Below are 25,045 nucleotides of genomic sequence, written 5' to 3'. Positions count from 1 at the left end.
TAAAAGTTCCAAGTTTAAAAAAAAAAGAAGAAAAATTGATTTGTTACATGTAATCGAATTAAGTTTGTCCAACTTGGTGCAGGACAACTTGAAAAGCCTGATATATTTACTTGGATAAATGTAATTTGACTGTTAGTATAAAAACATATGCAACTTTTTTTTTTCAAAAAATGGGATCACACGCTTTCTTTATCCATTTTATAAAACTCAATGCAGAGATCAGTTCCCGTGACAGTGGATGTCAATTAGTGAGGCTGTGACGTCTGAAGGCGTTGAATTATCTGAAGAAGTACAGGAGGATTGCACGTTAAAACCCAAGTCTTTGACAAAATGTGGAAGCGTTCTCTGATCCCACATCAAAATGCAACAAACAAATGAAATAATCGACTGGCTATAAATCCTCTCGTAACGTTCAGTATACAGCTGATGCCTCCGTAAGATGGTGGCCGTTCTTCATCGCCGTGGTGTCGGGCACAGACAACGCAGAGGCAGCTGGGGTTACATTTTATTAAAGCAGCCACATTCAGTGAAAAGAAAAGTGCTGAGTCACAGAAAGAAAACAGAGAGAGAGAGAGATCCTTATTTTTCATCTTCACAAACAACAGCGGTGATTTGTGAGACTCTGAAGCTCATCGATGCGATGATGAATGCAGAGCTGTGACAGTAAGTCCAGCTCAGGCCCTTCATCACCGACACCACAAACCGCCTGCAACCGCAGTAATGACTGAACCACTTTGCTGCACATGCAGGCTCTTTGCTCTCTGGGTGGAAAAAAAGCAAACGTTCGGGTCCGTGCGCTCGGGCCTTGTCGAGGCATAACCATCGGTTACCACGACTCCATGACGGTGTTTGTTGCTTTTTGGGGTGAGGGAGAGGGAGGAGAGGGTGTAAGGTAAGGGTGGGCAAAAGTTTCTCTATTTATTGTGATCTTCCAGTCAGTGAAGTGAGAGAGGCTCGGAGCACGCAGGAGCAGGAGGCGTCGCACCAACACCACTTTTCTACTGTCCTCACATCACTAACAGAAGAGAGAAAAATTAAATCGTCTTGGGGAGAAAATGCAGCTTTTTCCTCACTGGATACTAATTTGATTTAGTCTCAGGACAAAAACTAAACAACACAATATTTGTAGCCGTAGTCTTAACTGGGATATTTTTGGACACACCTAAGTTGCTGTTAGGCTTCGGCTCACATTTGATAAAAATATTAGCGAAAGGCAGGTTTTTCTTGGTTCCACAATTACGTCAGCCAGTAATTCATCATTCTGATGTGTACAGACATTGCTGTGTCAGTAATGGATTACTTTTTCCAGAAATAGGTGGTGTAATCCAAGTAAAGATTGGTCTTTGGAAGTATAAAACCCGCTGGATTTCATTTGCCAGCCTGAGTCGGTCTCCCTAGATGTCGGCTGGCTCAACGTGACAGTTTGTGCTGGAGTCGTATGCCGTCTGTATTTCAAACAACATGGTGTTTTAGACGCACAGCAGCGACTGAAGGCTGTGATTATCCAGGGATTCTGTGGAAACTGTGCCAAGTGTAACGTTTTCTTTCCTTCCAGGAATGAAAAGCACCTTCTGCAGAGTTCCATGGGACTTGATAGCTGCGTTTCTATTCACCTTAAAATGGCGTCAATTTGCTTGATGAAAATACAGCATTAAAAAAGAAGGGGGAAAAAAGTCTTTCGAGAAGCTCTGGAGCTGGGATGAGGTGATTTTCTGGCCGTAATGAAATCAGTGTATTTTTGGGGGAAAAAACGAGCGTTACCACTGACGGAAATGACGAAGAAGACGTCAGGAAGTGCTGGGAGGATGATGGAGCAGCCTGGTTTCTAGAGTGATTTTAATTGCTTTTTTGTTGTTGTTTATGAAAGCATCTCAATTGCAAATTTGTGGGGTTTTTTGCCCCCCAACATCAACATACGTTTTGCACATATTTGTAAGAGAAACCCAGCAAATGTCTCATCTTGGAGTGATAAAGCTTCGAGACAGTGGCAATGAACTGGATATAACAAGACCTTTGGAGAAACGATGAAGGGACACAAACATAAAACTCAAGATCAACAGCAATCAGTGAACGGACGGTAAAGTTACCTGCAAGTTGCTTTTTGTTGGATGGGGACGTGAGAGGCGACACTTCAATGAAAAAACACGAGCCGTTCCAAGTGAAATACGACTGACACGTTAATTGCTAGTTAGCGATCTGGCTCAGTGAAGGATAATAGCGCCGTTTGTTATCGTGAGCACAACTCATGCTGAACGTGTCATATTAAGGCGTGAAAGATAATTTGGGTCCGAATAATTGCCAAGTGAATGCAGCTGGTTCCCTCCCCTTTATGTCCAGATTCTTCCTGGGTTTCTTACAAACTACGGCGGGTGTGAAGTGCTTTACGCTATAATTAGCAAATAAAGAGTATAAGCTGACCCCGAGGGTGGACGGGGGCGTTCTGAAAAACAGACAGTTTAATTTGGAGAGTGTTTTAGATTCACAGCAGATTTGTGTTTAAGAAGTGGTCATTCCTCTTGAACTTCATGCTTTTGTTACAGTCGCTGACTCCATTCAATTCTGTTGGGATCTTATGACTCTGATGCACAGTGATCTACATTTGTGAACTGAAAGGTCAAAATTAAACCTTATCTGTTTGCGTACTTCTCTAGGTTTTGAGGTGTGCTGCATGTTTAGGGGTTGTGATTGTCGCCTGTTATTGTTGGCATAAAAACCTCAAATTCATTGGGATTAACAGTAAAAAACAAAAACTTTCAAATCTTGCCACAGATTCATTCAACAGATTTAGCACTGGACTTTTTCTTTGGCCATTTTAAAACTTGATATACATGAGCCTATATGTAGTCAGGCTCTTCATATGTATACCTCTAGAATGTATTTGAAGGTTATAATTATTAAACTGAAAAAAAATATATATATATCAGTTTATGAAAGAGATCTCTGGCCGCTCTCCTGAGAGGTCAACATTTTCTCACACTCACATCTCAGAGGATTTTGTGTGTTGTGTTTCCGATTACTAATTGCCATCTTTCCAACATCCTCCCACCTGAGCGTTGAATCTCTGCCACTCCTCCATTGTCACCCCAGTCCTCTCAGCTGCTTTCCTTGCCGAATGCTCTCAATTAAGGTGTGCCTTCATGTCTTGGCCTGCTTTTAATTTTGCCACAGCTTCAAATCTGACCTCCGTTTCATCTTCATCTTCTTCTTGATAATGTTTATGTTAATAATCTAAAGATCTTTCCTAACAGGGGAAGTGAGCTCTGCGGGCAGTCGGACAGAACACATTTCACTCTTTCACCAAGATGTGCTAAAGCGAAGGGAGCTCCACACGAATCCTCTGTCAGCCTGCAGGAGAACATTTCAGCAAATCATAAATTCTGAAGGGTATAAATGACGCGTTTGACTCGTTTTCAGCACGTTTTCTTGTTTCTGACGAGGAAAACGTCAGCAGCAAACCGAATCGGCTCCTGCGAAACAAACACTGGATTGTGGCCATGTTTAGTCTCTCCTGCGCGCCCAGCCGCCCCAGTGTGCTAATGGGTGGAGGCAACGTCCACTGTGGACAGAGACGAGGGCAGATAAGGAGTGTCTGAGACGCTTCAAGGATTCTTTCTTTTAGTTTTGCGCCGAGGCTTCCCTTCTCCTCTTTGAGCTGATAGAGAGCTCCTGCTAAACAAAGTTGAGGCAAAAACATGTCGGATCGGTACAAAGGACCCCCGCTGCTTGGTAAAGCCCTTCACCTTTTCTCCTCGGTGGTGATTAACTACTTCTCCACACTTTTGACAGTCGGGTTTGCTCTGTCATGCGAGCCTGCTCTCAATCAAGAGGCTGTTGGCTCTGGGAGAGCAGGTAAGGTATCCATCACTGTGTCACGAGACCGATTCAGGAGGAGGCATTTCCCACTTGAACAAGACAGGAAGCTCATACTAAATTTCACGCTGACAGACGGAGAGTTATTCTTAGCCAGAATTTTCAAGAAAGCAAGCCGTTCGGGGCTTTTTAACTGGCCTTTTTTTTTTTTTTTTTGCTTTGCTTTTACTCTGCAGCTGCTGGACCAGTTGCAGCCGACCCGTGACCTTTATTGGGTTTGGTAATGCGTAGCCAGGATGGCAGCAATCAGACGTACAGGTGAGGTCGATGAAAGCGATTGATGAAACGGAGCACCGGAGCAGAACTGGAGGGACAGTTTCTGCACATGCTCCCTAAGGAAGCAAAAAACATTTTTACTTCAAGACCATTTTTTTAAGGTCTTGAAAAAAGCTCAAAGTGAGTTTTTGAGAACTCATTCCAAATTAATAAATTTCTGACACCTCGTGACAAAGATGCGCCGGCATCTTCTGAGAGCGGCGCTCGGAGATAAAGCCAGGGAAACCTTTTCATTCGGCAGGCATGGTGGCCCTCGGATTCTCTCTGGTGCCGCTTTTTCTTCTCGTTCTCAATTCTCCCATCTCTTTCGGATTCCGCTTCATTCGCGTTTAGAACGAAAAGACAGTTTGCGTCACTCAAGGAAGCCTCGGCAGAGTTCATCTCTTCCTGTCTCTCTCTACACCTCTTTCTCTCCGACAGTTTGCTGACTCATTTCAACTATTCATATTACTTTGCCATTCATGCTGCGTTCATATATGTTCAAAGACTTTACGTGTCTTCTACGTGATCCTTTATGCTCTCAGATCTAACGGAAAGTAAAAATTTTCGGGCAAACAATTTCAGTTCACCTGTGGGATCAGCGACAGCGTCTCCTTTGTGGAATGTATCATTATATTTGGTGTCTTTTGAATAATTTTCAATACCCCAAGGTCACTGACTACCCAAAGAGTAGACTGAATGTTTACTTTGGATCCAGGGTTCCTTCAAAACCTCTTGAGAGTTTTCCCCCTGCGGTGAAGACGTCATGTACTCCCCAAGTGAAAATCCTCTTCTTCTTGTAGGCCTTAAGGGGAGTTAATGCAGTGCATTCTGGGATTTATAGTTCTGTATATATGCAATAAAGAGACTGACATACAAATCTGGGACCCAGACATCCTTCATCTCTGGGTCCCAACATCACTGAAGTGACAATTTGAGATGATATCCAAGTTTCTTCAAAGCACACGCAGACACGGGGGGATATTCAGTTGTGAAAAAGCAATCAGTTTGAGCAAACAACATGGCAGATTGATTACCATAACAGGCTGCGCGGCGTTGAAGTCGGTGGCAATGCTGCCGTGCAGCAGGAAGTTCTCCGGTTTGAATCGGGTTTTTCAGCATGGAGTTTGCATGTTCCCTTGTGCATGGCTGGTTTCTCTCCACGTTCTCTGGTCCAGAAACAGAACTGCGAATTCAACTCTAAGTTGCCTTTACACATCGGTGTAAAGGCAAAAAATGTCAACAAAAGAGATGAAACTCATCATTGTCTACAGTGTCAAGGAATGAACATCCCAGGTTACAGGAGAAGTGACATATGAGAGGTACATGTATATGAAGGCAAAATGCATAATCTTGATCACATGAGACTTCATCTAAACAGGCCCATGATGTGCTAGCTGCATGAGCGTCTTAGGTATTTGGGGCATGACCACAAACCGAGTTGTATGTCTATCTTAGTGATTCGCTCTCTGCGTGAGGCTCGTTTCTAAATCTCACCATCTGACGCTGGACGCAAATGCTTTGCTTATGAGTTAGAAAAAAGTAGTCGTGAACAGTTGCAATTAAAATTTAAATCTGCAGAGTTAGAGGCCCACACCTTCGCTTCAAACACGAAATCGTACCAAGTATTTTTTTTGTGTGTGTGTGTATGCGTGTGTATGCACAAGCACACTTGTGCACAAACACACACGCAGCTTGAAGGTGAAGAGCAGAACCCTGAGAGCATTAGAGGCTGTTGTTCTTTCTCTGGCATTCAGGCTGAGCATGTTTGCCCACGGCTCTGAGGAGCCGGGCCTCTGCTCTGAGAGGTGCTTGTGAAGGGGACAGGGTACCTGCTCCTTCGAAAGCAAAACAAATATAATACATTATCTGTGGCACTTCAAAACAAACAGCGTCACACGGCGTGTTCGCTCTGCACAAACGACTAATTACATGCAGTACAAGCCAGGATTAGTCATCCCTCAGACAAATTGCTCCTCTTTGTTTCCCCACATTAGAACCGAAAGCCTTGTCAGACTACCTGGCGACATGTGGAGACAAAAGCTGCCTCTTTTTTTATTTTTGTTATAATTATTTTTCAGGATTAAACCATGTCAGTTTGCAGCAAGCAAACAGCTAACGAGCTCGTGTAAATTAGTGACAGTGAAGGAGTAAATTAATACCTAGTAATGAGATCCAAGGGAAAGTTCAAACCTGCTTTATTTTCAGCTTGAGCAACACTGCCTCTCTGCGGTTTCATGTGGTACTGCAGCGATTGCGTGGCACTCCACTGGTGGTTTCAAGTGCTTTTCTCTTTGGGAAACATCAAGATTTCCGGACTGATTTGTACTTCTTAAAATCAAATTATATTTATTTTAGCATCATTTTGCACTGATGTAATTTGGTACAAAAATTATTTGTGACTTGTGAAATAATACCTAAGCCCACAACTTGAGATAAGCTCACAACTTCAACTTCTGACACGGCACTCTTGGCCCTCGCGCCTAGACTTTGAGGCAAGAGTTAAAATTGTCTTTAGAGTTTAAACAAATGTTATAATTTTTCTCATGTTTTGACTTGGATCAGATGTGCAGAGTTTCTATATGAGCATGAAAGCAAAAGTTATAAGGATTGGATCGATACTCACTTTCTTAGTTATTTGCGCACCTCTGCTATTTTTCCATTAAACAACCCTAAAAGAATTGCGTCGTTAGATTTATAGGCTGCATGATTCTCATGGCCTTGAGAATCAATTTGGAGTTTCTTATTTTAATATACCAACCGGTATGAAGCAGCACTTTCCACTGTCTGTTACTTAAAAGTTCAAGGTTTTCATGGGAGTTTATTTTCCTGTCACTGAACCGCACATGTATGTTCTTTGAATAATTTATTATGAAGCTAATAATTAGGAGAGGCCCATCATGTGATAGGTTGTCATGTTACATGTGTTCCTATAGGTGGAGCTGTTTTACAATGCAAAGGTTAAAGATGAGAAGAGGCGCAGTGATAGCTGACTATCATCCACGCCTTTTAAAAAGCAGAATCAAAATAATACATTATTTAAGGACTTCTTTTTTGCCTCAAAACACAGACTTTCTTAAGCTGCAAACTTTATGCAGAAAACATGAGCATGACCACATGCAAGCAGGCCTTTGTCAAACTCCTAAACTGTGCACTGTAACATCACCAGAACATCCTGCAAGATGTGGCCTACATTTAGAGGACGTTCCGTTTGATCCGCATTACAATAATATCACAGCCGTCCACCTGGGGGACACTGCCAGCCAGTTGGGAAACTGACCCACTTTCAAAAAAAGAAATCTGTTCGTCATGAGCAGAGGCAATAAGCCTCAGCTGATGATAAAGGACGCTGCAGAACGAGTGTGATCTCGAGTTGCACCGTAATTACATCTGGGTATCAGTGTTGAGAATTTTCATGATTCATTCAGCGCCAATTTAAATGAGACTCCGTTAAGCAACTACATTACAATATGGTGGAGTGGAAGTGGAGTCAAAAGCAAGACTTGGATGGTTTTATTTTTAGCTCCGTTTAGAAATTCCCACTCACTAAGGCTGCAAAATGGATCATTGGTGGCTTTTACAGATGGGCTTAGTCCCATCTGTGCAGCAGCAGCAGTATTTTATGGTGAAAGAATTTCAAGTAGTGGATCTAAAGCACTCAGTGCTGTCAGCTCCATCACCCTGGGGATGTCTGAGGCAGAGGCTTTTATCCAAGACGGCCTGGAAGCTTTTGGGAGGCTGGAGACATTACCCTACCAGTCAGAGTTTGCATTTATTCATGAAAAGAACTCCGTCGGCTGCAGAAACTTCAGAACCGATGGATTTTCCGACAAGCCTTTTACATAAGCCAGACTTAATAGCTTACGGCTTTCTGGTCGCCGCAAGATTAAAACATTTGGAGTCTGAACATGCTCAGAATTATCATGCTTTATTAATAAAGTTACAATGACATTTGATGTGGGCCGACAATGTTGCACTTTGCTCAGGCACAGAACAAGCCTTGTATGAACAATACACAAGCTGTACAGTGTAAAGCTCCACTCCGAAAGGGAACGGGTCAAGTGAGGGGACTTCACAGAAAAAACGGTGAACTCACATTAAAGCTTTGGCTGAAGGTTTAAGGTTTCTTTATGAACAGCAACACAAAACATTACAAATTAGCATCCACTTCCATTTCCTTGAAGTCTTAAATAAAAAAAACAAACAAAACAAAAAACTAAAAGATATCACAGGACATAACCATCTACTCAGATGATATGCTTATTAAATGTAAATAAATATATAAATAAAGAATAAATACTATTTGGTCACCATCAAGCTTCCATTTATGGTGACTATACAATGCAAAAATACCAGTGCTGAAACCAAAGCAGCTGCAATAATCTCATCAAGTGTTGAACAACAAAAAATAGACGTTCCCATGATACTCTTTTGCAAAGTGCTTCTAGTTCAAAGTTAGGCGTGAGCATGCATGTTTACAGCGATTACGCGTCTGGTCTACGGGCGACGCGGCGCAGCGAGTGCAATCCCATGATGCAACAGCCTCTTATCAGGGCCCCAATGTTGTAGACCGGAGGGTTTCCGTCCACACCGTGCCTCGCGTACAGCCAGGCAACAGTGGGCAGCACGGGGGCTGCCACCGCCACCAGGTCAACCAGGAAGCTGTTGCTCCAGTAACGCTTGTCCACCAGTTCTTGTCTCGTTGATTCGAGAGATTGGTCTTCCTGGGCGGTGAAGTCCAGCTCCTCTATGAACTGGCTGCTCTTCGTATTGTCTGAACAACCGGAATCAGCAGACGTGTTGGATTGATCCACCGTGGATGTGGGTAGCTTTGGGAGTTCCAGGGGACCTCTGGGAGGAGCTGTGTCCCCTAGTGATGATCCGTGGAGCTTCAGCAGCTGAAGTAGTAGAGCCTGCAGGTCTGCCGATATGGACGGAAAGTCGGTCTGAACTTCTTTGTCATCTGTGTTTTGGTGGCAAGGTGCGTTTGAAGACACAGTGACTGTGGACAAAAGTGCATTTTGCGGAGATGCTGGAGAAGATTCGTTTGCTAACCGTCTGTCTTCTGACGGCACAGGCCACCCGCCGCCTGTCTCCATTGGGAGCCCTTGCCTGCAACTGGAGTCCTGGCTGAAATCCGCTGCAGTCGACATGAAGACATGCCCAAAGATGTCCTCTCTGTTGGCCATCTCATCGTTCACCAGCAGCCCACTGTCTGCCATCGCCTCCGCTCCCGGATTCCCCATCTCCAGCCCTCCTTCCTCCTCACCCATCAGCTTCTTATCGTCCCCTTCAGGACCGTCGCACATGAAGTCCAAGGCACCTTCATCTTGGAGGGCAGAGCCACTTTGGGCCAGCTCCATGCTGTGCAGCAAGGACTCCAGCTTCCTGTTTTGGATATTGATATCAATGAAGTACTTCTGTATTCCCTTGTCTTTCTCCATCAGGCTGTTCTTCATGGTCTCCACCACCTGACGCAGCTGCCTGATCTCTTTGCGGGCCTCTTTGAGGGACAGCTGAGCCTCCACTCTGTGGCATTCTTCTTCAATCCAGTCTTCCCTCATTCTGCAAAGCTGGGACTTGAGCTCTTGGATCTCGTTCTCTCTGGTGAATTAGAAAGCACACAGTCAGAAATTATCCATTTTGAATGCAGCACATCATATACAGGACAGGACTTCCACAAGACATCCAGAATGTTTTCCTTACGCAATATCTCATTCCTAATTTATTTCTACTGAGTAGATGCTTGGATTGAGCTCCTACTCGGCAGTATTATGTCACCACCGCTTTTTCTTAAGTGGTTATCCAACCATTTTGGAACAAATGGCAAGAGACAGTTCCTTTTCACCAACATTACAAGTACAAAAGTGCAAGGATCAATTATTAATTAAAATTTGTTGCCAGATGCCAACAAAAGATAAGCAGGTTGGGACATATAAAGTCAATTTGTTGACTTAAGACACCATCTTTGTTTTTATTACCCATATAGTCGGGCAAATTGGAACAACGAAAACACATTTGCTTAATTGAAACATGCCAATTGAAAAATACAAAGCGAAACTCGCATTTGATTGAAATGTGAGTTCGCAAAACTGCAACAAAACGCTCGTTTTGCACGATCAGAGTTTATCACACAGGTCACGTGATCAACAACCAAATGTTACAACTACAAAGGTAAAAGGAGGTAGTTTGAGTTTGACAGCATGGTTTGATTTTTCATGATTTCTCACATGAACAAACTTATTCTCGTGTGATTTGAATTGTGCTCCTATGTAGTGGGGAAAAAGGCAAATGTGTCAATGTGGGGGTTTATCAAACTTTTGTAATAAAAACAGCAACTGAACAGATCTTGAACCATTTTCAACCAGACATATTAGGTTTCCCCATGGGGGATGCAGCTCAGACGGAACATTTTGTTCAGTCCTAAAAGTTTGAGCCAATGCCTGAATGATGATCCAGCGAGGTTACCGATTATCTTCTTAACTGAAACTTTTGCAAATCCAAATTTCTTGCCGAAGTAAAACTTGATTCCCACATATCCTCCACCTGTAAATGCAATGCTCTGCTGGCCTCGGCACAACTAATGAAATGTCAAAGTAGTCAAATTCAATGTATAAAAACAGTGGAGTATTTAATTGTGTGCCTCATGCAAAACTGAATCAGGTGCAGTTCTGAATGTCAGCTTGTTCAATTGCTACAACAAGTGACTTTTTAATTCTAATTATTGTAAATGGATCCACTTTTTCTGTGCGCATGCATGGTGGGGCTCTGTTGTCTTTTTTTATTAAAAAGAGGGTTCAGTCAGACAAGACAAAAATCAGATTTACCCTAAACAAGTTTCCTATGGATTTATGCATGCAACAATTGAGTAGTTTGTATCAAGATGGAGAAAAACTGTATATTTTAGCCAACATACACATACTTTGAAAGCATTAGCTTTAGTGCTAGTTAAGTTGCCATTTGCTCATAACAAATGGAAAAACTTAACCCACAATTAGACAAACCACATGTAGCGTGTATTTGATTGCAAAACCCAACTTCGGCCAATTTGTACGTTTCAACAGTGGGTGCTGTACAACCTGTCGTGGACTTTGTTCTCCGACTCCATCAGCTTGGTCTTCAGATGTCTGATGGCCACTTCCTTCTGCTGCAGCGGGGTCAGGTACTGCTCAGGGTTCGGGGGCCTGACACCGTGGTTGTCTCCGCAGGAGCGGTAGCGGCCCGAGCTGACTCTTCTGTCGAGCACAGAGACGATGACGGTGGTGAAACAGAACATTTACCTCTTCTGGAACAAACACCAGACATTTTAAAGCAGCAGCAGAAAAAAACTAAACCAAAACTGATGCTTAATATGCAAAGTGATTCTGCGGTACAGGTAATTAGTCTGAGTCCTGTCAGAGCAGATGCTCCCTGAAGCCTGAAATTACTGTTTGACACAGGATTGCTGAGAGTCTTGTCTTATGAGCACAAACTCCTTCATTTGTCTAAATATTTATATATAAAAATCTAATGTCCTCTGAGCGCTTTATGACATGCACATTTATTTAGGAAAAAAGATTCATGGATCTATGTTTCTTTTCCATGTTTTTTCTTTGGTGGAGTTGGACAAAGCAGCATGAAAGCCTCGCTCTCTGGCAATATCCTAGCAACCTGGAATACTTGCGGCTTTGATGCAAATGCTCTCCTGCCAGAAATAGAACAGCCAAGGAGAAGGCAACACTGGGGAGAAAAGGATGTCACATGACACACAGCCATACAGGCAGACCGACAAAAAAAAAAAGCTGACAAAGAAAAGGTTTTAAAGTGGCAGCAGTTTAGGATTTAGCTGCGAGTGCGAGATAGGGAAGAAGCCGTTTGAACAAAACCCTGAAAAGGCTTCGAGATGAACAGTTTAAGAACATTTAAGATATTTAGGTTATTTTTGTGTCCATGTACTGAGCAGCTTAAAGTACCAAGTTAAAAAAATAAAAATCAATGACGTAGAAAAAAAAAAAAATTCAGATCTGGATCGGCCCGAGTCAGCAGAGTGCCTGCTTTCACATTTGCACTACAAAGTGCTCACTAATCCCAGTCCGACTATATCAAATATAATCCCAGACATCTGAAAGGCAGGAAATGACAGACTGGTTTTAATCCCACCACCCACTCACTGACTGATTTTCAACCATTGTGCCTGTTTAGTTAAAACCTCAAATCCCCAAATCCGTCTTTTTCTCGCCCTCAGAGAAAGACTTCTGATAAATGTTAAGATAGAAATTTCATCAGGTCATAATCTTGACAGCATAAATTGCAACCAGAACCTTTTATTTCGCATCGGCAATTTAAAAATGCAATACGATTTGAACAAGCAATATGAAGGACAAGTACCTAGAAGAGGGACTGGAGTTGCAGCTGCTGCTGAGAGTCGAAGACGCAGCTCTGGGGGGAGTCCTGAAGGGGGCGTACAGTTCGGCGTCATGCTTCGAAGGCGAAACCCCGGCTGGTTTGAAAACCGGGAGCGTTCTGATGTGAGGGCCACGGCTTCAGAGTTTGGAGAAAGTGTTTTTGAAAAAAAAAAAGTTAAAAACTGGTAACTTCCTCCAGATATCAGAATGATACAAGGGGATCCAGTCAACATACCAGCGCGAAGAAACTTTCTTCCCAACTGAACTCGATGTGAGGATCTCCTTGGTCTTCAGGCTGCCTGTGCTGCTGGAGGAACTGAAATCTGCTTCGCTGCCTGCAGGGGGAGCCAGTGAGGTGTTAGCTTGCAAGCAGAGTTTAAAGATTTTGAAAACAGGAGTGAAAATTCTTTATGCTACTCTGTGACAGAAAATAGGGGAATTTTTTAGCAAAAGTTAGAAGACTGCCAAGTTCACTTGTTTCCTTCTGCAGATGTTTCTAAGACCATTGCACAATTTCCAACTTGGATCTTCAACTTCAAATTCAAACTGGAACATTTCACTTTGTGTAAAAAATAAATAAATAAAATTTAAAAAAAACACAGATTTCCAATCAAGCTTTTTTTTTTTAAATCAAGATAGTAATTTTCTCACTTGATACATCACCTGTTTATAAAAGAACCAGAAGCTATGATTCAAAACCATGTTTAGTTAGCAAGCTTTTAGTTAACATTTGCAGACAATTCACAAGAAATCACAAGAAATGATGCAACTTTTCTGGATACATCCAATTGGAGTCCAGTTTTATAGAGTCCAGTTCAGTTCAAATTGAATTTAAAATCATCCCAAGTTCCAGAACTACCCAATCTGATAATTAGATCATCGTCACATCACATAGATCTCCATTACAAAACAATGCAGTCACTTTCAGCTGATTGCAGCTGCTAAAAGGTGCAATCAGCTGCTGTAACTCAGCTGATTGAATCAAGTCATTAAGTGATGCATTTACTGCAAAAACAAAAGATTACCAAGTAATTTTCATCCAGTTTCCAGTTATTTCACACTTGAAGACAAAGTTAACCGACAAGTAGCTTTTCCCCGCTATATAGGAGTCCATTTTAAAACACTTTATTATTGATTAAAAACAGGACTTGTTCAATCATCTCTCTTACAACAAGATGCTTCCCCATCGTAAAATAAGTAACACTTCACAAGTACAAAGGAATTATTGACTTAAAAACATTTCTATATCTGGCTGAAAAGTAACTTGTAAGTTACTTAAAAGTCCACCAAGACTTCTGCAATATAAAAAGACTTGGGAAGAGTTTGCGTTTTTGCAGCATTCTGCCAAACTACAACCCAATTAGACAAAATGTTAAGCTTCATCATCGCTAAAATAAAGATCTGAGATCATGGAACAGTCAAAGTCCTACCTGATAAACATCTCTTCCCATCAAACGACACCATCGTAACGTGTCTAGTGACGACTGTGAAAACAAAACGTGACTCAAACTCGATGACTGTGACCCTTCACCACTTGGTGAGTCAACTGAGGCTCTGTGCACATTCCCTCCATGAAGTAACCTCCTGCTAATCAGACTAATTGGCTGAGCGCCTAAACTTTTCCTGCAGCCAATCAACTTTCTTCCTGCCTCTGAGTCATGATCAGGCACTTTTTTTCCCAGTCCCCCTTTTTCCTCTTTTATGTTGAGATTAGAAGGCCAGGAAATTTCATTTGGGGGTGAAAAGGGAGGACTGTTTCTGCTCAGTCTTTAAAATGCGCTCTGGTCTCTTTTTAGAAATAGACTTTAACCCTGCCAGTGTCTGCTGTGTGGTTGGGATTGCGACATGTGACTAGCGCTGCTACTGTACTTTTGTTTGTGTTGTTTGGTTTAACAGAAGCCTGTGGAGGAAAAAAAAAAAACTCTTAACGGAACAAATCTGTCTAAAGATAAAGAGAGGGGATTTATTTATTTGCTTTTATTTTATTTCTTTTTACACTTTTAAGAAAATAATAGAACATAACTTTCTATTAAGGCACATGTGTATTGACTCAGCAGTGCTGCATCATTAGATGATAAGTCACTTTTGAATGACTTATTATAACAAGAGTTTTCTCTTGTAACTGTTCATTTTGAACCATAAATGAATGACATAAAGAAATAAGTAAGTGGTTATTATAAATCTGGGAGAAAAAAATTCTGTTCTATGAACTTTTTCTTTTTTTTAAATAAAAAAACCCTACATTTTGTGACATCTTCTGCTTTACCTCGGGGTCTCGGGGCTGACCCCATCTCCCTCCTGTGCCTGGGCGCGCCGCGGGCCTCCCCGCCGCCGTCGGCCACCACCCTCACCCTCTTCGCTTTGGCTTTGCGCTCCGGCAGCATCGGGGACGCGTGGGCACTCCGCTCAGAGCCTGGCGGAGTTTTGGAGGGGGACACAGACTGACTAGTGGGGCAGCCGGTGTCATCTATTGTGGACAGGCACACAGAACATGCCAGGAACATGCGGGGCAGAACACGCAGCCAACACAAGCAGTCAGCAGCTACGTTTCCATCGCCGATGTGCGCAGACGTCAGTCGGTGTCACGCTTATGTCGAAAAAAGAAAGATTTTGCATTTGCGGAAACACGCTTGCTCACGCGAGAAGTCCTTCAAAGTTGTGGCAGCGATGGATGTAAACAGTTACATGTAAAATATTTGTAACTCAGCCTCTTCCTGAGACGCTGACATCTGCAAGAAAATCAACAAAACCAAACCAAACCTCTTACTACTTCCTGTCGTCTTCTTCGTCGTTTTTTTTTTTGTCAGCAGTAAGATCCGGTTGTTGGTCCAGTGATGTGAAACAAGCGTTTCCGTTGCACGGAAATACAACTGTTTCACTGGAAAAGTTCCTCATCATAACGCAAAAAACATTTTAGTGAGTTGTTTTTTTTTCCGTTAGACAATTTTGTTTCGTAATTTCAATTCACACATTTTCAATGGAAACGCAGCAGACACACACAGACACTCTCCGGTTTGCTCCTCAGCTCCCCAGGATAACATTTGAGTCAACATTAAAAAAAAATTAGTTGGCCAGGTCTGTTTTTTTTTTTTTTTAAAGTTGCATAACCCACTATAAAAATGTAATCAGACAAAAGATGCGTAATGCAATTTGACACCTGACATAACTGATTAAAGCATGTTTAATTCAGGATTTAAAGTCCTCACAATATGATTTATGCACTGACAAATTACTGTGAAAATCGCTAATCTTTGGCTGATCCTCAGGTTCGTCTTACCGGAGCAAAAGCTGTTGGTGCTGATTGTCCTCTTGGAGTGGTCCGAGCTCATGTCGCAGTCCTTCCCCTCCTCCTCGGACAGCAGGGAGTCAGACAGAGGTGAGCCTTTGTCCTTCAACCGGAAAGGATGGAGGACCAAACGTGGGATGCGGCTGCGGGGGCTTCCTTTCTCGGGTGACTTCTTTTCCTGTCGCAAACATTTGTCAGCATAAGAAGTCAAAATAAAAAAATTTGATTAAGTTACTTAAAGCTTTCTTTTGAAAATAACTAGGCGTGGTGATATTGTGATAATCTTGAAAGTTTTATCACGATATTTTCCAGTACTATCGTGATAACGCTAAAAGTGACAGTAACTATTTACTCATTCTTTTTCAACCAACCGTATGGCTGCGACCACACAGCCCAACAAACAACATTCGAAAAACATTTATTTCATGCTTCTTCAGGACACAAGTGACACAAGGAACTGTGATGTGTATCACTAAACTGCACACAACGATCGCATTTAATGATACTTTCAAATGTGTTGCTATTTTTGAAGCTCTCATCGAACAGTGGAGATGATAGTGAAACCACCAAACCCGCAAATATGGTCAGTTTAGTTTTTTTTTTTTCAAACATCATTAATTGAGATGTGTTGTGACAACGATAAATCAATTCTTATCATGAGAAGAACTTTATCGCAATAAATCCTAAACAATATGATAAAATCCCGACCCTATTCCAAACTGTTCAAAACCCAAAAAGTTTTTGCAATTTCTTTTATTTTTCAACTCTTTCCACAGATTCTCGATTGTATTTGAGTCCAGACTTTGACTTGATTTAAATCGTCCATTACAGTAAACAGAGGCCTGTGTTTTTGTCAGATTAAGTTAATCAAACTAACATTATTCATGTTTGTTGAACATGACAACTTAATAACCTTTGTAAATTCACTTGGACGAACTTCATTTGATTGCTTGTGGCCAGTTAGCACAATAAATTTAAGTTAAATCAACTGTTTTCTTTCTTCAGTGTATCGGTTTAGATCTTTCTTGTGAAGAACTATTTCTGACTTCAGGTGATGATTGATTAGTTAAACACTGGAATATTATTTTATACTTTCTCCCTAACATATCCACACACAGTAACTTAGATATTTATGACTGTCATTTTAACAAAATGTGAAATGGCTCAAGAGGTTTTTGTAGGTTATGTGACTACCATAGTTATACTTATCATTTGCACTGCCTCAAACAACCTTATTATACCTTATTATTGTCGAAGCTCTCATCAAAACACTCAAAAGCGAGAAGAGAAAACTCACCTCATATTCTTGGAATGGTCCCATTGCAGCGTTGTTCCCTAGTGAGAGGAAGGGAAAGCAAAAATCCAGAGATTTACTTTTGGTACCAAACATGTCCGTGGCAGCATTTTGACGTGGCACTGAGACTGCTCAAATACAAGAGTCCTCTGTCTGAACTCTGTTACGCCATTAAATCCCACCCTCAACACACACACACACACACATTTAGAAACACACACAAACACGGAGCCTGCCTGGTACAGATGGCACATGAATTCCTGACCTGGAAAGACACGTAAAAATCCAATCTAATATTGTATCTTTTTTTATTTAATTTTTTTTTAGTTTCTAACCCCAGTTGATTGAGGTGAAAAACAAAAAATGTAGAGATGCCATATTTTATTTTGTCCAGGTTGTTGAATAATTTTGGAAATGATTATGCTGAGTTTCACTCTGAGGTAAGGAGAAATGAATTTACAGAAAAAAAATCATGACCACAAACTTCAACATGTTTCCTGAAGGATTTATGTGACAGGTTGTAAAGTGAAAGGAAAAGAACATATTTTTAAAATTTTGTTTCTAAACTTGAAAAGTGTGGCATGCATTTTTATTTATCTGTCTCTTGGAAACCCAGTGGAATCAATCCGTAAATGACATTTATGTTTTACAATGGCCTAATCAAAGTTTGGACCTAAAGCCATTGGACATTTTCTACTGCGATTTGTCTCACTGAGCTATTTTGATAAATACATTGGGCCAAAAATAAAGATGTTGTATAAAAATGCAAAGCTGCTGTAAACAGAATAATGACATCTGTACCTACAGATTTTTTGTTGCAAAAACAAAATTATAATTTCACTTCCGCCTCACAATTATAAACTTTGTGCTCATCTGTCATCTGTCTTAAATCCCAACAAAACACGCTAAAGTTTGTGGTTACAATGTAAGAAAAATTAACACTTTGGTAAGGAATCTACTATTTGATTTCAGCTCTCTCAATAAACTTAAAAACTTCTTTCATAATTAAACAGGATTCAGAGTCACACACACTGTGATGGAGTTTGCAGAGCAGGAAAGGACTTGTGCAACAGTAAACCTTGGCTTTTGTTGTTGCACAATATTGAAGCATTTTTTTTTATTGATGCCATGGAAATAAATAATTCAGACCTTTATTCGTGCTTGGATAAACCTTTTACAGTCGCTTCACTTCCTCTGTCTTGTCGGTTGTGTAAGTGGGATGAGTTGCATAAGTGCATTTATATTTTTTCTACTTTTTTCCATAAGGAATGACCTCATTTACCTCCGAAGAGGAGGATTGTACAATTTGTAAACATATCAACTGATTTAAATGTTTTATTTTGTTGTTTTTTTTTTAATCCACCATTGACATTCAAGGTGAGAATGTTCTAAAATGATAATCTTTGTATTCCATTCTAGGTAACCCAGAATGATTCAAAATTATCCTTTTTTCCCCCCAAATCACGGAGGACCAAAGATGATTGCTAAAACGAGTCAGGGTGCCTGGGGAGTCCGAGCTCAGCTTGTTTTTAGAAACCGATTTAGGCGGCTTAAATCACTTGTGAGGCCCCACACCTCCTATTCTGGAGAAGCATCCTGCAGCGTGGCAACTCGGCAGAATGAGACTATAAGTACCAATGCTGAACAACAACCGCCTTGCCCTAGCAACACACTTAGCAACAGAGATGAATGAACGAATCAAGCGAGAGTGGAGCAGCTGAATCTACATTTCTGCACAGTGTTTTCATCCTGAGAGGCTATTCTTCCTTAAGAATAGATAAAAATGAATAGTTTTACCGACATATAATAGAGAGGTGCTTCTTACATACTTAATAATGATAGTAATTTTTAACAATTATGTAATGGTTGTACTAGCATTGGTGTAAAACCATATTTATATATGCATTTTTAGAACCACATCAGTAGATTCAGGGCATCACAGAAATATTAACTACTAAAGCAGTAGTATTATATATTTTCCATGCACATAGTGTAATTTTATAGCACAATAAAATAACTATGTTACCTTCAGTTGTTACACAAATGTCATATCAAATATGACTTAAAAGAAATTTGACTTTGTAACTTGACGTCTTGAAATTGGATCCCTGTCACTTTAAAAACTCAAGCCTTTTCTGAAACCCCGTCTTGAAGAATTCATCAAAAAATGGCTCCTCTATTAAACCTTTAGCCACTTTATTTTTTTATTTTTTTTTTACCAGCGTTTTACTTCAAGAGTAGCCCCTACAATGAGCTCAGCAGATGCACAGTTTCACCAGGTGTTTGCTAATTGCTGCTAGCTAGTCTGAAGGAGCTGAACCTGAATGTGCACCTCTGATGAGCAGCTGCGTCTGAAAGGCGTTGCTCGGTCCACCCAGGCATTTTGCACAGTTGAATGGTTGACATGGGAGATAAAAGGATTTCTCAAACATGCATGAAAGAATCAAGAAGACACAAAATAACATTAGGATGATGAAGCTCCTCCACTGTGAATGTTATCCTGATTAAACTGGTTCCAAATAAACCCCACTTTGCTCAGCCTTTTGTTTCTTCTTCTTTTCAACCATCTCATTGTCTTCAAAACCTCTCTGAGATTTTAGCATCTCAACCACCAAAAGTGTATATCAAATGTGTCGGTGAAACTCAATTCAACTCATTTCGACATCAAATTACTGCGTACTTTGATGTTGCAATGGCAAATTTAATTCAGCATCCAATCGGAACGTTTTGAATGGGAGGTGGAAGCGGAACGAATAATCCCTCATCACAAATTGCAGACAATCCAGAAAAAATCCGACTTCTTTAAAAGCTGTTGGTGTGGCTGTAACTCTTTAAGCCTCATCTGGTTGGTGTCCTTTCCAAATGGCATGGAGTGGGCGTCTGCATTAATTCCCTTAATCCATCCCAAAGCATGTTTTATAACGTCTATCTCTCCCGCTGACCAACGTGGAGCTGTTTACCCCGTTTCAACAGTGACCTCGTGACCCACTGCGCACCTTGCATAGACATGGTGGCGCATCATTTCAGATGGAACAATCGATCTGAATCACAACAAAAGAGAAAAAAAAACATAATAATCTGATCCCCTCAGCTCATCGACTCTCACCACACATCACTTCAACACTTCTGAAACCAATCAAACATGATCCACCAGAGGCAAGAGGGCTTTTGTTTACACTGTCACCACAGCCAGCAATTCACCCCCAATTTTTTTTTTTTTTTTTTTTTTTTGGGTACAGTTTGTCCCCAAAACCTCTCAGAGTCAGAGGCGGCCAGCAGCGCAAAACCCAGCCTAAAAAAATGTCATCATTTGCAGGATGAGGTGAGTCATCATCACACAGAAAAAGAACTGCGTGGACTCAAATGTGTTTACACAGCGCCCTTTGTTTACCGCCCCACACTCAACCCTCTCACAGAGTGTCATGTCGTCTTCTCACAAGCCCGATTGCTTTAACAATAAATAAATCGATTTAAAAAAAAAGAAAAGAAAAGAAAAGAAAAGGTGGCAGAATTTTTTTGGGGGGGTCTAAAAGAATATATATTTTTGTTTTGCTCCGTTTCGCCAGACACTCCCCACAGAGATTGTTTTTCTCTTGGTGCTCAGAGACGCATTCAGAAAAAAAAAGCACCAGAACAACTTCAGCCTCGACGGAGATACTGCAAAACACTTTCACTTAATGACGCATGTTAGTTTGATTTTCTTCTTCACAGAGCGAAAATGACCTGAAACGCCTACCGGAATGTTTGAAGCGGATGTTGTTGGGTTTTTTTTTCCCCCCTCTCAGCTGATGATGCACAAAAGGGGCTTGTTGCTCTTCTGCTGCTGATGCTGCTGATGGTGCTGCTGATGGTGCTGATGCTGTCGGCGCCAGCCGCGGCTCTGCCGGACGGATGCAGACTGGAGGGGCAGCTGAGCGCTTGCAAACTGTCGACACAAACCGACTGGGCGGTGATGATGATGATGATGATGACGGGGGCTCAGTGCGCCTGACTGTGTTACATAACAGCGTTACTTAACCAGCGAAATGGGGAGTTAGAGGAGGGGAAACTAGGCGGGATATGACAGGCCAAGTGGAAATGGCTCTGATGAGTCGTTTCACATTTTTAGCTGTAGATTTCTCACCGGGTTTCCTCTCGAAAAAGTAGGACCTTTGCTCGATCGTTTCTGTGCGCAAACTGAACTAATGGTTCATTTTTGACAAACTGGCGTTACAGCATCACAACTAATATCCACACAAAGAGTCTCAGGCTTTGTCGTGTGGAGCAGAGACAGGTCAGGTGAGAGCGCGTGTTCTCTCCATGGTGCTGAAGCTGATTGAGAGCCTCAAATTCAGGCATCTTTTTTTTTTTATGTCCGACTGACTCAAAGACTCGTCTCACTGTTAGCAATTCAAATGTTAGTGTGGCTCGATCTGGCTATTGCATAACGGGGTACAAGTTGTCAAACAGAGAAATAAGCAGCCATCTGCACACACACACACACAGAGACACACACTAATCAAACAGCTGCAACTGAAATTGTTCTACAAGTCTGTACAGATGAGGTACACAACTTACCAGTGGACAGCTCTGCCCCTGTCCTCACCAGAGTGCTAAGAGCACCTATGGGCACTGCTGTGCTTGACCATGGTGAGTATTTTTCCAGATATTAGACACACATCAGTCACATTTAGAAACTGGCTCTAAGCTATCTGCTTGGTCAATCTTGAATTGTGAGTGAGGAGGATCCTCTTAGACATACCATGTCTTGCCTTAATTGCTTGCTCTGCTCATAAGGAAAACATTTAACAACATCTAACAATTACATTATTTCTTTTTGACAGTTGAACTTAGTGACAAGCCTGATGCACTTAGCAGATCATCAGCCAAAATATATTATGTCTAATCTCACCTTATTTCTTTCCCTTTCCTCATGTTCTAACCCCCCCAATCCTCCAATCTCAGCCTCTTTTCTGTATGTTTATTAATCGCCCCTTTGAGAAATCTTCTGTTTACTCTTAACACTGCAGCATAAAGTGACTCCTGTCCAAAACATTTGCAATAGAGATTTCGTTTGCCTCGGTGATTGCATTGCAAGACCAGTTAATGTTTTTCTTCCAGTTTAGGTGCGTTTTGTCGCCCTCTCCTGGTCGTTTTTGAGTAAATTATTTTTTTCCCTCGTATTTTGATATGAAGCATATTGCAATAAAATAAAACATAATAAAAGTAGCAGCATATCATGACTGAACAGTTTGCCAGTCCTTTGTGGGACTTGAGTTAAGGTCAGATTTAAATTACGACCAGATCAGTTTTTCATCTCTTGAACAGAAACATTTTTGTACTCTTACCATAAAACATGGATTTAACTTCCTTCCATGCCTGGACTCAATGAAAAATGCCATGTCAATTTTAACTGTAAAAGTTAAATTCTTGTTAAATACTTTAGGCTATTCAGATAATAGTCAATAAATGTGAATATTAGTAAAAAGTTCATTTATTTCAGAAACTTTATCACTGATTGAACACATTATGTAGATTAATTGCACACCTGGATGTTTGTTATCCTTTATTTCTATTACGTGTGATGATTTCCCTCTAACAGATCATGAAAACATGACATTTAAAATTAGATTATTAACCAGTAAAAAACTTCAACTTTTAAATGTGAGCTTAATAAAACGTATGCATAATAACCTCTTAAGGCTATTATTTTCAAGAGGTACTTGATATGAATCTGACAAGATTCGTCAAGACATTCTCAATTATTGAGCATGACTGTCGAATCTGTGCTTTGAAACTGGCTGAACTGAGCTCATCCATTTTGTCCATTGCTATGTAATATATTTTTTATATGTATATGCTAAATGTGCAAATGGCAGAGAGACAGCTCATCTGTACATTAAAACTGTTTATACCACATTATTGGTTGCTATGCTAATTTAGCCTCAGCTTTCACAACAGTCTCTGCTAACATGGAGAAGCTGTATCCCAGCAGAGAGCCACTATGGGGGGAGTGGAGGTAAGCAACACGCACATGGACTGATTGACTGCGCTTGGATACGTCATGTCTGATTTCAGCAACAGTATTGTAGACTAAATGCTGACTGGTGGTGATAAAATGAATGGCTGTAACAGAACTGCTAAACTTTCAGAGGCCTTGTGATCCGTCATATATATTCCATAAGCATCACAGTGTTATAAATATAATATATTGTCATATGTTCCATAAGGTCGCTTTAGAAAAGCTCAAAATCGTGGAACTTCCCCAGATCACATGAACGCACCGTTTAGCTTCAGTCGTGAGTTCATCGTCTTCTTGTAATAGATTATGTCAACCACTAGATGTCGCCAGAGTCCTTCAATGTGTGATTGATACATTTAAACAGATATTTTTAAGCCTAAAAGTGTTTTGTTAACACATTAACAAACTCTCTGTGTTAATGTGTTTGTTAATGTGTTGAGGGAAAATAAATTCCGGCTGACCTTGGATCATATATATATATATATATATATATATATATATATATATATATATATATATATATATATATATATATATATATATATATATATATATATATATATATATATATATATATATATATATATATATATATATATATATATATATATATATATATATATATATATATTTAATTATTTGTTTGTTTATTGTTGGTTTGGTTTATTGTTTTTTTTTTTTTTTCTTTTCGACCATTTCTACCAGCGAGTAAACAAACTGAAATGTCAAGACACCTTTGCGCTTCGGAAGCGTCTCCGCTTCATGGTGAACCTCAGTTTGTTTTTGCGTGTAAAAAGAAAACCGTAATCTTATCAGATCAGATGAGGTTGGGATTGGGAGACTTTGCGATAAATCTGGACTCTGCGCGGACTTGCACTTTGGTTCTGCAGGATTGCAGACATGCCTCTGCTGATAAGACATGTGCTTTCAGTTTAGAGCTCAGAAAGGACAAGTTCGGTTTTGGAATAAGAATTACTTTCCTCGCGTTATTTGAGTCCCCCCCCCCCCCTTTCTCCTGTTCTTTTATTTTTTTGTGCAAGAGATTAGATTGCATGTTGACGCGATGACGCCCGACTTGTTTACTCCTCCGCGTCCTGTCTGTGTCACCTCTGGCGGTCCGCCGGCTACGGCCGCGGCTCCGTGGAGCTCTGTGACATGAAGATTGTTTAGGAAGCCCTGCATTTGAGCCACCATGTGGGCGTGTTTCTCTCAGGCCCAGCAGTCTCTCCGCTCTTGTGGGGAGTTCAGAGCGAGGAAAACGCATTTCTTCTGCTGCGACCGCAGAGCGCAAAAGGTGGGCGCTCTCCGACTCTGACGCGCACGACATCTTCTCCCAACCCCGGGGCTCCAGGCGCTTCACCAACAAGAGGGAGGTTTACAAAGAGAGAGAGAAAAAAAGAGGAACTCATCATCATCATCTAGCCATGGACGCATCTCGGTTCGCTGCGGTACATCTGGGCCTGCTCCTCGTTCTGTTTGGGAATGTACCGTGTTTCCAGTCTGCTGCTATCATCTCTCCCTCTGCGCCGAGGAGGAACCGGGAAGCCAGGACCTCTCATCCGCACGGACAAAGGTCGTCCAGGCTCTTCAGAGACATCATCGCCTCCTCGCATCCCGTGGCGGGACACCGCAGAGACGGAGAGGTCCCGAGGGACACCGTGGTCCCGCACGAGTACATGCTCTCCATATACAGGACGTATTCGGCGGCGGAGAAGCTCGGACTGAACGCGAGCTTCTTCCGCTCCTCAAAGTCTGCCAACACCATAACGAGTTTTGTGGACAAAGGAACAGGTTGGTTTTTGTTTGTTTGGGTTTTTTTTCCTCTCTTTTTCCCCCGGTTCTGCTCAGTCCTCTTGGAACCGCTTAGAGTAGGGTCAATATCCTTTTACGCACACTCCAGATGAAGCAGAAAAAAATAATAATACGGACGCACTTTACGCGCTCAAAATCTAGTC

The 25,045-nt window shown here is 41.3% G+C and overlaps 2 protein-coding genes across 7 annotated transcripts in view; one reads left to right on the top strand and one right to left on the bottom strand.

Annotated features, from left to right (window-relative positions):
- Window positions 1-8,037: 8,037 nt before the first annotated feature.
- Window positions 8,038-21,041, bottom strand: sybu (syntabulin (syntaxin-interacting)). 6 transcript variants are annotated; one of them, XM_055042034.1, is made up of 10 exons: window positions 20,826-21,041; window positions 20,086-20,130; window positions 17,093-17,130; window positions 15,787-15,973; window positions 14,776-14,976; window positions 13,940-13,993; window positions 12,745-12,844; window positions 12,493-12,645; window positions 11,205-11,360; window positions 8,038-9,729 (listed from the first exon to the last, which is right to left on the bottom strand). In XM_055042034.1, exons 2-10 carry the CDS (start codon window positions 20,096-20,098, stop codon window positions 8,610-8,612), a joined length of 2,022 nt encoding a protein of 673 aa, XP_054898009.1. In that variant the 5' UTR covers window positions 20,099-20,130; window positions 20,826-21,041; the 3' UTR covers window positions 8,038-8,609. The 6 variants fall into 6 exon arrangements, with proteins under 6 accessions (XP_054898009.1, XP_054898010.1, XP_054898006.1 ...); XM_055042035.1 differs by lacking the exon at window positions 20,086-20,130; XM_055042031.1 differs by lacking the exons at window positions 20,086-20,130; window positions 20,826-21,041 and adding an exon at window positions 19,422-20,061.
- Window positions 21,042-24,250: 3,209 nt separating this feature from the next.
- gdf6a (growth differentiation factor 6a) overlaps window positions 24,251-25,045 on the top strand; it is a 7,336-nt gene continuing 6,541 nt past the window's right edge. Inside the window, exon 1 of the mRNA XM_055041796.1 lies at window positions 24,251-24,881. Within this exon, the coding sequence (XP_054897771.1) occupies window positions 24,515-24,881 (367 nt within the window). The 5' untranslated portion in view covers window positions 24,251-24,514. The remainder of the gene's footprint in view (window positions 24,882-25,045) is intronic.

This window comes from Poeciliopsis prolifica, unplaced genomic scaffold (assembly GCF_027474105.1).
Source record: "Poeciliopsis prolifica strain line A6 unplaced genomic scaffold, Auburn_PproV2 SCAFFOLD017, whole genome shotgun sequence".
Lineage (NCBI taxonomy): Eukaryota > Metazoa > Chordata > Actinopteri > Cyprinodontiformes > Poeciliidae > Poeciliopsis > Poeciliopsis prolifica.
The sequence above is the reverse complement of the archived record's forward strand: the minus strand, read 5'-3'. Positions and strand labels throughout refer to the sequence as shown.